The sequence below is a fragment of the Cyanistes caeruleus genome, chromosome 11, assembly GCF_971803275.1.
Source record: "Cyanistes caeruleus chromosome 11, bCyaCae1.hap1.1, whole genome shotgun sequence".
Taxonomy (NCBI): domain Eukaryota; kingdom Metazoa; phylum Chordata; class Aves; order Passeriformes; family Paridae; genus Cyanistes; species Cyanistes caeruleus.
The window spans coordinates 20,059,517-20,074,594 of record NC_141711.1 but is presented as its reverse complement, the minus strand read 5'-3'; the positions used below and the strand labels follow the sequence as shown (position 1 = coordinate 20,074,594).

Here is a 15,078-nt window from a genome sequence, read left to right as displayed (position 1 = left end):
CTGGATGCAGGATAATTAATCTCTTAGGCCATCTTTGCTGTGTTTGGGCAGGAAGGTCTTTCGAGCTGTGAGAGGTGGTGGTGGCTGCTGCTCCAGCATCCCACATCCCTTCCCTCAACAACAGACCCTGCTGGCAGGGCTGCAGCCCCTCGGGCATTGACAGCCATGGCACAGCAAGTGAGGGGCTTTGTGGGCTGTCTGGGAAGGGTTTTCTCTCATAAAAGAATTGTCCAGCTGTGGCACAGCTGCCCAGGGCAGTGGTGGAGTCCCCATCCCTGGAGGGATTTGACAGCCCTGTGGATGTGGCACTTGGGGATGTGGGTTGGTGGTAGCCTGGGCAGCGCTGGGGAGTGGCTGGACTTGATGGTCTTTGAGGGCTTTTCCAAACAAAGCAATTCCGTGACTCTGTGATTCAAGCAAAAACTTTTTCTTTCCAACCCAGCAGTGCTACTGAGAGCTTTTCCCAGTTCTTCCCTGGCAATGGCAACGCACCCCGATCCCACATGGACACTGCCGTGGGACCATTGTGGGATCCTGAACACACTGCCTGGATCCTGAACACACTGCCTGGATCCTGAGCACAGCACCTGGATCCTGAACACACTGCCTGGATCCTGAGCACACTGCCTGGATCCTGAACACACTGCCTGGGTCCTGAACACAGCACCTGGATCCTGAGCACAGCACCTGGATCCTGAACACACTGCCTGGATCCTGAGCACACTGCCTGGATCCTGAACACACTGCCTGGGTCCTGAACACACTGCCTGGATCCTGAACACAGCACCTGGATCCTGAGCACACTGCCTGGATCCTGAACACACTGCCTGGATCCTGAACACACTGCCTGGATCCTGAACACACTGCCTGGGTCCTGAACACACTGCCTGGGTCCTGAACACAGCACCTGGATCCTGAGCACACTGCCTGGATCCTGAACACAGCACCTGGATCCTGAACACACTGCCTGGATCCTGAACACAGCACCTGGATCCTGACCACACTGCCTGGATCCTGAACACACTGCCTGGATCCTGAACACAGCACCTGGATCCTGAGCACACTGCCTGGATCCTGAACACACTGCCTGGATCCTGAACACAGCACCTGGATCCTGAACACAGCACCTGGATCCTGAACACAGCACCTGGATCCTGAACACACTGCCTGGATCCTGAACACACTGCCTGGATCCTGAACACACTGCCTGGATCCTGATCACAGCACCTGGATCCTGAGCACACTGCCTGGATCCTGAACACACTGCCTGGATCCTGAGCACAGCACCTGGATCCTGAGCACAGCACCTGGATCCTGAGCACAGCACCTGGATCCTGAGCACAGCACCTGGATCCTGAACACACTGCCTGGATCCTGAACACAGCACCTGGATCCTGAACACACTGCCTGGATCCTGAACACACTGCCTGGGTCCTGAACACACTGCCTGGATCCTGAACACACTGCCTGGGTCCTGAACACACTGCCTGGATCCTGAGCTCCCTGCCTGTATCCCCAGTTCACTGCCTGGATCCCAAACACATCATCCATGATCAAACACTGACTGTGATCCCGTGCCAGTTTCCTTTAGACCCTTCTGATCATTTTCAAATGCTTGGTTTGAGTCTTTTTGATGTTTGTTTCTCTTGGTCAAATGGGGCTGAGAAGAAAATCTGGAGGGGCCAAAGCAGAGTGTTCTCATGGGAAAAACCAATAGATACAAACCACAGAGTGCTATTTGTGCTGCAGTTCAGGGGCTGAGGGGGTGAACACCACTGTTCAGTGGCTGAGGATGACTTGGTTTTCTTCAGATGGAGAAATGCTTTGATTCTATATTACTGGTAATTAACCACCCTGAGAAAAAACACATTGCTAAATTGGGTAGGAGACGTTGCAGAGCTGAGCCCTGGCTTCTACCACAGCTGGCAGTCCCCTTCTGCTTTTTATTCCCAGGTGGAAATGCTCAGACCAACCCTAGGGTCAGTCATGGCCCTCTGCTACCCAAATCTTGCTTTGTAAGCCCAACACAGGCAGCAGGAAAGAAAACCTTGTTCCTCTGCTGGCAAGAATGGCTTGGGGCTGTCTGCCAGTCTGGCTTAAACTTTTGCTGGGAATTTGGTTTCCTGTGCCTATATCCATGTGGAAGGCACCAGCAGTGCTGCTGGTGGCAGTGCCTGGAGAGCCCAGCTCTGCTGGCTGGGAGGAGCAGCCCAGCCTGGAATGGGTGGATATTTGGTGGAATTTGGGTGGATATTTCGGTTCCTGATCTCCTGGGGCAGTTCAGCTGGGGGATTCCTTGGACACTTCACACTCCTGGTTTCCCACACAGAGACGGCAGCAGCTCCCTGTGAGCAGCTGTAAGCAGCCAAACCTTATTCCAAAGCTGTGCTGGAGATGGAAAAGTTGACTGTGTTTTGTAGGGGCCCGCTGGAGTTTGAGGTCAGTTATTTTTACTTCTCTGCGTTGTTCTCTCAGATGTTTGACTCTCTCAGAACAATCGCTCTGTGCCACAGCTGCTCAAACCTCCTCCTATCCCATGCCAAGGGTCTCATCTCCTTACTTTAGCTAAATATAGACTTTCCAAGCTCTTGTAAAGAGCCTAATCCATACCTTTACTGAGCTTAGCCAGCTGAATCCAGTGGCATAAGCAGCTGACACAGCTTTGTGGGTAGAGGAATCCTCTAGGTTCTCTTACACTGGCTCTAATCTACCAGGGTTTGTTTAATTTTTTTGCTGATTAATATGGTATTTTTCTAGTATTTTTTCTGGTGTTTTCTACCCATTTACCACTCTACCCATATTTTTATCTATCTATGTGCAGCATTCTGAGGACTGGATTGTGATGGTGATTTTTCCTGTCAGCAAACTTCAGTTTTCTGTGCTGGCTTCCCAGGGACAGACAATAATTTTATTTTATTTTTTTTAAGTAATGGTTTAATGAAAAAAATCAGCCAAATCTGCAGTTGCTTTGACACAATTCCAGATTGATCTCTGTTCCCAGTCTGGGTTTACAGAGATGAGACTGTCTCCAGCTTTGGTTGCAGAGCTTCTCTCACCCTGGGCTCTTTGTTTTGAAGGGAGCTGGCTCCCACACTGACAGCTGCAACAGGGGCACCATACCCACCAAGGTTTCTGGCAGGATCTTATTTTGACACAACATTTGCAATGGTAATAAAAAGGATGTGTTTCTGTATCTCAGCTAGTCTGGCCTTTCCCAGCGTGGCTGCAGCCTTGGTTTTGTTGCTGCCGTTGTGCAGCAGCAGGTGTGTCTGTGGTTTGTGATGGTGACGTGCACCACCGTGTGCCTTGGGGTCAGCAGGGGCTTCAAAGCCACCTCTGGCAACGGGGGCTCACAGGACATTTAACAGCTGCTCCCTGCCCCAGGTGTGCCTGTGCTGGTTCTTGGACACCTGCACACCCCAAGGGCACCCCGAGCTCCTCAGGGGCGGCTCCAGGGACTCTGGTGAGAGGGGTGGGCACAGGATTGTGTGTTATACCTCTCTTATCAGCACCCAGGCCATGGCCTTCCTGCTTCTGGGCCAGCACCAGGTGCTGCTGGTGTGTCCAGCCTGTATGAATTTCTCCCATTGCTGAACCAGTTTTTGGACACATTGGTGTCCTGCAGAGCTTAACTGGAGTGAGAATGATCTGCGAGGTTCTGTGAAGTGCTTGGTAGAACTCACACTGCTGCCTGGCCTTTGGGATGGAGCAGCCATCCTCTGCCCTGCTTCCTCCAGGCAGAAGCAGGAGCAATAAACTGAGCATTCATCAGTGCTCAGCGCTGCTGGGGAATGCCAGGAGGCAGAACATGGCCTTGTGCATGGAGGTGGCACTGCATGAGCCCTGCCCATACCTTTTCCCTGGCAAAAAAAGCAGTGTTGGTGTTCTCTGTGACCTGAGGAGCACTGAGGGATGTTCTGTGCTCACTCAGAGCACTGAGAGGTGTTCTCTGCTTATTCAGTGCACTGAGGGATGTTCTCTGCTCACTCAGAGCACTGAGGGATGCTCTCTGCTCACTCAGAGCACTGAGGGATGCTCTCTGTTCACTCAGAGCACTGAGGGATGCTCTCTGCTCACTCAGAGCACTGAGAGATGCTCTCTGCTCACTCAGAGCACTGAGAGATGCTCTCTGCTCACTCAGAGCACTGAGGGATGCTCTCTGCTCACTCAGAGCACTGAGAGAAGCTCTCTGCTCACTCAGAGCACTGAGAGAAGCTCTCTGCTCACTCAGAGCACTGAGAGATGCTCTCTGCTCACTCAGAGCACTGAGAGAAGCTCTCTGCTCACTCAGAGCACTGAGAGAAGCTCTCTGCTCACTCAGAGCACTGGCAGCTGTTCCCTGCTCCCTGCAGAGCACTGGCATTGCAGGCAATGAAGCAGAGAAAGCCCAGGAGAGCTCTTGGCACGGTGTGATCCAGCCTTGCTTGTTCTGGAGCTTAAGGTGCCTCTGATGCCTCTCAGGGGTGATCTTGCCTAGCTGAGGTCCCATGGAGCCAAGGCAGCAGGGCTGGATTCCAGAGCATCCCACTGGAGCCTTTTCTCTGTGTGCTGCCTTGCAGCCTGGGCTGTTCCTGACACAGGCAGCAGGAGCAGGGTCCCCTTTGCCCTTCCTCCCTGGGCAGGACAGTGCCCTGCTGGACCTGGGTTCTCTGGCTGGCTGCTTACACTGTGCAGCAGCTTCTTGTCTCGGGTGTTTAGTGCTTTGCTGTGTGTTTGGCTCCTCCCCAGCACTGTGCTCTCGGGGAATTGTCCATGGCTGTGCCCAGGGTGCTGTGTCCCATCCAAAACCCACCTCGGTGACATCCTGGCACAGCCAGAGTGCTGAGCTGGGCATCTGCTTCACCTCCTCTTCCTACACTGCAGCAGAGGTGGGACCTATGGAGGTTGTGCACGTGGTTTCCCTTGCCAAGATCCTCTGGTACTTCACAGCTGCCCACACATATTTTGTGAAGATGTGTTTTGTTAATCAGGTTTACGTGGGATGGTGCTGGGAGAGCTCTGTGTAGGTGCAAAATAGTCTCCTTGGAAAAAACCCGTTCTGTGGGACTCTGCCATGTTTTCATGGAGTTCCTCAGTGGGCTACTGGGTGGGCTTCTGACTGGCAGCTTTTGGAGGAACCCCTCAGGAATTATACAAACCCTGTCTGTAGCAGAGCACATGGGCCCAAAGCTGGTTTGGGCAGGGCTCTGCTGGGCAGACAGCAAACACATGATTTGTTGGAGTCAGAGGCACAGAGTGTGCCCTTATCTCTGGTACCTGGCTCTGACATCCAAGAAAGCACTGAATTTCATCTAACATCCTGAAAACAACTGTTAAGGTTAAATAGAAAAACTAAGAGTGTAAGTGTGTAGGTTAGAAAGTTTTCTTAAGTCACTAGGTGAAAAAGTTAAAGTTTGGAGTTTAAACTAGTTTAGAAAACAGAAGGCAAGATGGAGGATTTAGGGTGTTGTCTCTTTTCCTTCTTCTTTCTTCTTCATCTTCTTCTAGTGGTTTTTGGGTAGTAGTGGGTGATTGGATAGAGAATGCTGTGGTGCAGCACACAGGTGTTGGGTCATTGGGTCACTAAGGAAAATAATTTACTTGGCATTTGTTGATATTGGGTAAATAGACACATAAAAGACCTTGAAGAAGATCTTTGTTGGCCATTTTGCACCTTTCTATCATAGTGCACATAGCTCCTTGTACCTTGTAATGCTGATAAGAAACGAATAAACAACCAAGTCCAAACAAGAGAGGAAACTGCCTCTCTCTCATCAATGTCAGTCCAAGGGAAGAAAGAACCTAACCAGGAGTGTCCAGTCAAGACATTCATTAACGTCATTAATGGTGTGCTTGGACCTAGACTAATTCCAGATTCACCTTCTTGTGTTACAGCTGTGTTGGTGTGGAAGAGGAAGAGGCACCAGATATTGACATCTATCATTGTCCAAATTGTGAGAAAACCCATGGGAAATCGACCTGTAAGTACCCTGACACCCAGCAGGGTGGGGATGTGTGAGCAGGAGCTTTTGATTTCAGCCATTACAAAAGGCACACCTCAGTATCATGTGCCATAAATACTGGAATTCAGACCAGAAGGTGAGGAAAGGTGTCAGTGGGAGGATGCTGTGGGTTGGATCACGGAGCTGTGGCTGCAGCCTTGGGCACATGTGTGAGCTCAGGCCAGCACTCACCTGGAAAACTGCACTCCCCAGCCCCAGGAAAAACTGGGTGTCCTTCCTTGCATGAATTGTGCCCACACTCAGTGATGTGGGTAGAAAATCCCTGTGGAGGCAGCTGAGTGCTAATGGAGGGAGTTTTGGAACCTACATGGTGTTTTCTGTCTGCAGATGAGAAAAGTAAGAAGCAGTTTGTTGTGCTTGGCCTGGATATAGAATTGCAGTGATTTCAGTGTCAGTCAAAATTGTAGGATTCACTGAGGGTGCCAATTCTTGCAGTTCTTTCACAGGAAAAGTTTCCCCTGAGCAAAAGTGACAGTTGATCTCAGTGGGAGTTTTGTCTGGGAAGGAATTGTAGGATGTGTTTGCTTTGGTCAGATTAATTCACAAATTCTTTCTATTATACAATGGAGAAAAAGAAAGAAAAGAAACCAATCCCTGTGAAAGATGAAATGCTTTGCTTGAAAACCAGTTATTATAAATAAGCAACATTGCTAGGGAGGATTCTGCTGCTCTGCAACCTCAGGGCATCCTGCAGAGGAAGAGCACCACGCTCATCTGCTGGAGCTGAGGGAATCCTGATGATCTTTTATTTAGTGTCAAATAAGAGACAACTGGGAAGTGACTCCTGTAGGGTTAAAATTCAGATTTTTTAACCCAAGCAACTATTCCTGTATTGCCTTACTTGTCAAAGTTTAAAAAATTCTCTAGTGGGAATGGAGTAGAGTCTGAAGGGTTTGTTTTGTGGGCAAGAAATAGAATTGTATTTCCACTGTGATTTTTTTAAAAAATCAAATGTGAACTGGAAACCTGAATGACCTGGCAGCTGTTCCTGTCTCCCAGAGGGTCCAACTGAGAAGCTGGCAAAATCCCTGCTGGGGGGCTGTTCTGAAAGACTTAACAAAATCAGTTTGTCCCTACAAAATGTCCTGGTTTGGAAGGCTCAGCCTTCCTAGTGTTTTGTTTTCCTGGTTACACAAATAACCACAAATGATTTTGAAGTGAATGATTTGGGATTGGAGGTGGGGTGACTGCAGACACTCCCAGACTGTTCCTAAGCCAGGAGGGAAGCAGCAGCACAGGATCTCCAGCCTCTGAGAGCGTCAGTGCATAACACTGAGATGGGTCTGATACTTTATTTCACTTATTTTTTTAATTATAAATGATGAAAGGCATCTACTTTTCAGTGCAAGGAGAAAAACCCAGTCAGAAGCAGCAAAAGCCTATAATCAGGAATTGAATATCAATTCTATAAAAACTGGAGTGTGTCATCCTAGAATTTAAGACATGGCAGTTTTGATAAAAAGATTGCAAGTTTAATATATCAGTTATGATGAAGAGAGTTGAATTGACAACAACATTCTGATGTTTTTAAAAAGGTTTCTGTCTATCCAGGTTTTTTTATCCAAATAAAAATCCACTGATGTGTCCCAGAGAATGCAGCCCAGCAGAAAGTGCTGCTGGAGCACAGTTCTACCCTCTGCCATGGCAGGGACACCTCCCACTGTCCCAGGCTGCTCCCAGCCCTGTCCAGCCTGGCCCTGCACACTGACAGGGATCCAGAGGCTTCTCTGGGCACCCTGGCACAGGGAACAATTCCATCCCCATATCCCATCCATCCCTGCCCTCTGGCAGTGGAAACCATTTCCTGTGTCCTGTCCCTCCATCCCTTGTCCCCAGTCCTTCTCCAGCTCTCCTGGAGCCCCTTCAGGCCCTGCAAGGGGCCCTGAGCTCTCCCTGGAGCCTTTTCCTCTCAGGTGAGCACCCCCAGCTCTCCCAGAAGCAGCTCCAGGGCCTCCTCTGGATCACTCCAGCAGCTCCATGTCCTTCTGATGTGGCCCACAAATCTGGGGCAGCTCTGCAGGTGGGGTCTCAGAAGGTGTCCCTTGACCCTCTTCTCTCTGAGGATGCAGCGTGGTGGGAATACAGAGCAACATCCATTCTTTAGGACAGCAAGACACTTCCTTTTCTCCCTTTGAATACAGCACAGGCACTTTAATGACATTCAACACCAATCATCAAAGAAATGAAGTGCAAAAATTTTATTTAAACATAAATGATTGCTATCCTTACCTTGAGTTTTGGTGACAAGGTCACAAGCTGTGCAGTAATTTTCCCTACTAATGTGTAGAATCGTGAATCCTGTGGAAAAAAGGAGGCTGTTCTGCTGTAGCCTGTCCTTGCAGGATACACCAGGCCAGGGGAGTTAAAAGCTGAATAAAGTGAAGGAGGGAGAGGCTTGGCTGGTGAATTCCATCTGCTGGAATTTGCATGGAGGATGTCCTGCTGCAGGGCTTGGGCTTCCTCTGCTTGCTCTGGCTGCTCCAGAATCTGTTCAGACCCGTTATCCAGCACTATCAGCTCTGTAATAAAGGGGTAGGAATTGTTCCAGCGCCAGTAGTTCACTGGTAGGATTTAATTATTGTGAGATTAGCAAAGGGAAACACAGACACCAATTGTCTGTTATGCAACTTGTCTGGATTTAAAAATATACGTGTGTTTCTGGAGCTTGCCTTCTACCAGATATGTTTTCCAGATGTCAAATTTAAAAATCATTTTCCTCTCCTTACATTTTTCCACATTACCACTGTGGTGAGTGGCTGCTCTCAGAAGATTGCTTCCTGTCACATGGCATTTTAAGCCATTCCTGCTTAATGAAATGTGTAGGGACTTCTCTTTGGGAAAAATCATCCATATTCATCCAACATTTTCTGACATCATTTCAATAAAATGTAAGGGCTTCATTTGGGCAGGCTTGGCTCATTTTCATAACACAGTCTGAAATGCTGGGTTTGATTGCTGCCTCATTTGCAGCAGTGAAAATCAGGAGAAATCCTTTGGAATCAGTGGAGTTACAGAGCTGCAAGTGAGCCAAAGTGAGCTGGCTTTAAGTAGTTACAACCCGTGGTGTTGATCAGCAGAGAGCTCACAGGATGCTCCTGGGTGTCCCTGCTCTAGGGAGGCACCCTGGTCATGCCTGGAGTAAGAGGGGCTTTAAAGGCCCTTCCAACTCAGTCATTTAGGCTGGGAAAAACCACCAGGATCACTGAGTCCAGCCTGGGACTGATCACCAGCACTGAGTGCCATGTCCAGTTGTTCCATGAACACTTCCAGGGATGGGCACTCCAGCCCCTCCCTGGCAGCCCCATCCCATGCTTGAGCCCCTTTCATTCTTCCCCAGAGTTCAAGCTGATGATCCCTTCTACACAAATGGGGTTAAAATAATATACATTGATTACTATTACATTTATATACATTAATTACTATACTGTTACTATACTACTAAATAATACTCGTGAATTCTCATTTTCAGATACAGATTTCATAAAAGTTTATTCCCTTTTTCCGATGTTGGGCTTCCCAAAGGTTAAATTTAGATCAGAAAGATCTGCAGAAAAAGAAATCTGTGATAAATTACAAAAAAGTACCTTTTCTGGCCAAAGCTGGGATCTGTTGCACATGGGAATGAGTTTTTAGTCCTTGCTGTGGTGTTCATGGCAAAGATAAAATACAGAAAGTGTGGCTGGAAATGGCCAAGGGTCGAGTGTTTGATGCAGTGTAATGGACTCCAGCTGCCATCCAGGAGACAGCCCCTCCTCTAGGGTGAGGAATCTGGGCTGCCTCTGCAGGAGGGCTGGATGGGAGAGCTGGATGGGGAGAGCTGGATGGGAGAGCTGGATGGGAGAGGTGGATGGGAGAGCTGGATGGGAGAGCTGGATGGGAGAGCTGGATGGGGAGAGCTGGATGGGGAGAGCTGGATGGGGAGAGCTGGATGGGGAGAGGTGGATGGGGAGAGGTGGATGGGGAGGTTCATGGCAGAGCTGGATGGGAGAGGTGGATGGGGAGGTTCATGGCAGAGCTGGATGGAAGAGGTGGATGGGAGAGGTGGATGGGGAGGTTCATGGCAGAGCTGGATGGGAGAGGTGGATGGGAGAGGTGGATGGGGAGAGCTGGATGGGGAGAGCTGGATGGGAGAGCTGGATGGGGAGAGGTGGATGGGAGAGCTGGATGGGGAGAGCTGGATTGGGAGTTTCATGGCAGAACTGGATGGGCAGAGCTGGATTGGGAAGCTCATGGCAGAGCTGGATTGGGAGGCTCAAGGCAGAGCTGGATGGGAGAGCTGGATGGGAGAGCTGGATGGCAGAGCTGGATGGGAGGCTCATGGCAGAGCTGGATTGGGAGGCTCATGGCAGAGCTGGACCCCTGCCAGCTCTCAGTGCCAAGGCAAAGAGCTCCACGGAGGTTTTGGGAGAGTTGCAGTGGATTTGTTCATTCAGTGCTGCTCTGCCGCTTCCATTTCCCCACGCTCCGAGCTGTCTGGGGTGTAATAAAGGAACGTGCTTAGAGGATAAGCTGTTTAATTTTCCTGTGGCAAGTGACACCTCTTTCCCTGGGACTTGCACTCAGAGTGCAAGTGCAATCAGCACACTCGTGGTGTGGATTCGGATGTGCTGAGAGGGGGAGGAGGTGGAGGTTGCGAAGGGAGGGAGAGGAGGAAGGTTTGGCATTCAAGCCAGGCTTGTTTCCTTTGTTACCAGGAGCATTGAATTAATACACTAAGCCTGAGAGTCATTAAGATAAAGAACTAGCAGCTTTAATGAATATCTCCAGCTAGGCTGGAGCCTGCATGGAACTAATAAACCCAACATGCTTTGTGCAAAACCTGGGATGGACTCACTGGGAGATGTCTTTCCTTGAGTTATTCCAGGGCTGTGGTTGGGAAAGCAAAATTCTCTCTTTCCAAATCTCATGTATCATATGTCTAGCCTCCAGATTCCTTTTGGAATGGAAAAGTGTGTGGATCTGTGTGTGCAAAGAGTGAGGAGTGGGTGCCATCCGTGAGGAGTCTGCTGCCTTCCCTCACTGTTTTGATAAGAGGTCTGGACTTGGGCTTAAATACTGAGTTTCACAATGGAAAACAAGGGTGGAAAATGAAAGTATGTGACATATGAAAATTCTATTTACAGAGGTTTTAAATGATACAAATGTGGAAAAAGGCAGTTTCCTACCAAAGGGAGTTTCTTTGGACACTGTGGAAGCAGGAACAGCTGAGGGAGATAGTGCTGACTCAGGGAAAAAGCAGGACCAGTTTTTCTTGCTTTGTGTTATCCAGCTGTCAGAGGCAGGGCAAAACCACACTGAAACCTGACTGGCTCACGTGTGCTCATCCCTGCTGGCCCTTTATCCCTGCTGGACTATCCTGTGTGTCCATCCCTCACTGGGAACACAGTCAAGGGGCCTCAATCTGTCATCAGCTGCAGGTCTGAGCCAGAATAAATTCCCTTCCCTGCACTTTTAGCAACTAACTTTTCCTTTTCCTTTTCCTTTTCCTTTTCCTTTTCCTTTTCCTTTTCCTTTTCCTTTTCCTTTTCCTTTTCCTTTTCCTTTTCCTTTTCCTTTTCCTTTTCCTTTTCCTTTTCCTTTTCCTTTTCCATTTCCTTTTCCTTTTCCTTTTCCTTTTCCTTCCTTTTCCTTTCCCTTTCCCTTTCCCTTTTTTTTCTTTCCCTCTTCCCTCCTCTTCCCTCCCCTCCTCTTCCCTGTCCATCCTGTGTGTAGGGCACACTAAAATCCCATCAAACTTGGTGTCAAATCTGGACAGAGCTTTATTCTAAGGTAATTCCTGACAAATGTACTCCCACAGACCTGTCCTGCAGGCTGCCCAAGGAGTTTCTGGGAGTTTCCTGGTGAGGATGAGGGGGAGTGAGAGCCCAGGGTGTCCAGAGCCGGTGTTTGTGTGAGGCTGCAATTACCCAACTGCTGCCCTCTGGTCCCAAACGCTCTCTGCTTGCTCTGTAATGGATCTTCAGCTGCACCACAATTGTCTAATGGGGCATTGAGAGCAATATTAAAATCTGCAGCATGGAGGATTAAAATCTCCACCCTGTTTGTGTGAGAAATTAAATGAAGATTCGTGCTTCCTGCCAATGTCTTAATAATTATCTTCAACTTAACATAGCTGTCCAATTCATTCTTTTTCAGTGAAAAAGAAAAGAAATTGGCATAAGCATGACACTGGCCAGACAACGGACGTCAAGCCTGTACAGAATGGGAGCCAAGTGTTTATAAAAGAGCTTCGAAGTCGGACGTTTCCCAGGTGGGTTGTGGTGTGGGCAGGGTGCAGGGGCAGTGCTGGGTCCTGTGAGGCTGGGGATGGGCTGTGCTGGAAGCATTGCAGAGTATTGGTGATGAAATCAGTGCTGTTTGATTGCAGATGTCCCAGGCTCTTCCCTTTTTTGCATAGGTGCAGCTGCATTCAGATCTCTCAGCTGAGCACAGAGCCTGTGGATTTCTATAAGTGCTGGAATTTGGGAAGGCAAGGATCATGGAATCAGAGAATGGTTTGGGTTGGAAAGGACCTCAAAGCCCATTCAATGCCACCCCTGCCATGGCAGGGACACCTTCCACTGTCCCAGGTGCTCCCAGCCCTGTCCAGCCTGGCCTTGGGCACTGCCAGGGAACAATTCCTTCCAAACATCCAATCTAAATCTCTCCTAGTTTAAAACTCTTCTTCCTTGTCCTATCACTCTCTGCCTCTGGAGAAACTCTCTAAGCCCCCTTTAGGCACTGAAAGTGGCAGTAAGAGCTCCCCAGAGCCTTCTCCAGGCTGAGCCAGAGTGATTTTGGCCCCTAGAACATCCACTTGCATAAGAAACTAACCCACTTCTTGGTCAGAATTCTCCAGTTCTCAAAATTCTAATGGCTTTGCTGGAGTGTGTCCCCATCTTGGCCAGAACAATGACGTGCTCAGTGGCTGGTGACAAAGGCTCTCTCACTGGGGTGGTGAATGGTGCTAATTGTTAGGTGACATGTCCCACATGTTATTAGGCTGCTCCACAGCCATTTGCGAGAGTGATCATTTTCTTTTGGCTCTTTAATGTAGGCTGTAGCCAAATAAATCCTTAATTATTAATAACTAATTATTTTAGAATAATCCTTGGAGACTGGCAAAGTAAACACAGAACTTCCTTTTTATGGAGAGTTTAATTTCACATTTAATTTAAGATACTGCTCTTAGGCTGCTTAAAGAAAAAAATGAAGATAATTCTGGAAAGTGTTCTGTGGCTTTTACAGGTGTGTTTTGCTGAGCTCAGGATCCAGTATTTTTACTTGCCTGGCTATTTCCATTGGGGCCTGCAAGGTTTTTCTATCTTTGCTGTTTGGTTGTTTTGGTTTTTTTTGTAATTTGATAGGTTGCACAACTCATTTAAAAAAAATATTTATGGCCCAGGCAGACTGATTTCAGTAACCTCAGGTGGCCTCTGAGACTGCATTCACACATACTCTGAGTCACTCCAAAATGGTTATAAATAATACAGCCCCCCATTTTTTCTCTTTGTTACTCATTAATGTGTGCATAAGAAAATCCTGCTGCCAAATGAAATCTCCTGAGACAGGAGGGTCTGTAGCACAAAGAAACGCCTGCAAGATCTGGGGCTCGGACACAAAGTCTTGTGGAAGAATTTTCTTCTCCAAAGAAAATGAATGGGATGTGCAGAAGGGACAGACCAAGCACCAAGAGGGTGCTGGAGGGGACAGAGAGCTCAGAGCAGGAGCATCCCTGGTGACTCCCAGCACAAGGCAGGGAATGACAATCTCCAGTGAGTGCTTGGGAGGGTCTCAGGTCAAAATGAACTCTGAAGAGAGCAAAAAGGCAAAAAATACAATTCATATAATTCTGTTCTAAAATGGTGAATACCAAAATAGCGCTGGAGTAGCAAGAGTAGCAGTGCTAACAATTACATTGGTTCTTCCCTGGGAGGGTGGGGATGCCCTGGCACAGGGTGCTGTGGCTGCCCCTGGATCCCTGGAAGTGTCCAAGGTTGGACACTGGGGCTTGGAGCAGCCTGGAACAGTGGAAGGTGTCCCTGCCACTTCAAAATGATCTGCAGAATATTCCCTGAGCACATAATTTGACTGCTTTAAAATGATTTGCAAAGCATTTCTAGGGCCATTTATCTGAGATGGGGTAACATTTTAAATCTCACTTTCTTGAGAGTGAAGCATTTAACATTAATTCCTTTAACATTGATCACTTGTAGCTTGGCTGATCCTACAGCTGAGCAAAATGGTCTTTTGCTATAAGCTGTTATTTTAGGACTTCCCAGTAGTTGGAGCAGGAGGCTTGAGCTATTGATGTTGCTTGATTTTATTGTGCCCTTCATGCCTTGCAGTAAATGGGGTTTTGGCTTATGTACCCAATTTGCCTGTAATTCCTTTTTCACAGTGTCTCCCTTTCAACAGCAAACATTCCAAACTCAGCGTGGAGCCCCTCACCACTGAATCTGTGTTTGCTTTTGCAGTGCTGAAGACATAGTGCTGAAGGTGCCAGGCAGCCAGCTGACAGTGGAGTATTTGGAGGAGAAGGGCTTTGCAGAGCCCATCCTGGTCCCCAAGAAGGATGGGCTGGGCCTGGCAGTGCCTGCTCCCACCTTCTACGTCAGTGACGTGGAGAACTACGTCGGTGGGTACCTGCTTGGAGCTCAGCTGCTTTACAGACACAACTGGTCATATGGAAACCTGTAAAATGTGCTGTGAAATACTGGCTGTGCCATCTCTCCGTGTTTGTTATGTAGTGGGAGCTTGTAGTTAGCAATTAAGTCGCTCTTGTTATCTGTGTCAGCTTGGCAGTGAGGCTAAGCCAGCCTGCACTGCTCTCCACAGCTCTGCACAAGCAGCCAGAGCAGGATCAAGGGATGCTTTTCCCAGGGACATGGCTACAAAAGCACCATTTGATGGGTATTTATGTATATGCAGCTCTTCCATGCCTGGGTGTCTGTGTGGGTACATGCATAAGCAACAGGGAGGATCCAAGGGCTGAAAAGGTCAGAAAATTAGAAGACTGAGATGATTCTGGGCAGGTTAACTCACCCCCAAGCATGGAAAAGGGGGCAAGGCAGGCTGTCCATCAACCCTTCCTCTC

The 15,078-nt window shown here is 48.6% G+C and overlaps 1 protein-coding gene across 2 annotated transcripts in view; it reads left to right on the top strand.

Moving 5' to 3' along the window:
* Window positions 1–15,078, top strand: part of PHF2 (PHD finger protein 2) — a 54,508-nt gene that overhangs the window by 18,782 nt on the left and 20,648 nt on the right. For both annotated transcript variants that reach the window (XM_086846280.1, XM_086846279.1), the window contains exons 2-4: window positions 5,875–5,960; window positions 12,138–12,252; window positions 14,459–14,619. In XM_086846280.1, the coding sequence (XP_086702406.1) occupies window positions 5,875–5,960; window positions 12,138–12,252; window positions 14,459–14,619 (362 nt within the window). The remainder of the gene's footprint in view (window positions 1–5,874; window positions 5,961–12,137; window positions 12,253–14,458; window positions 14,620–15,078) is intronic.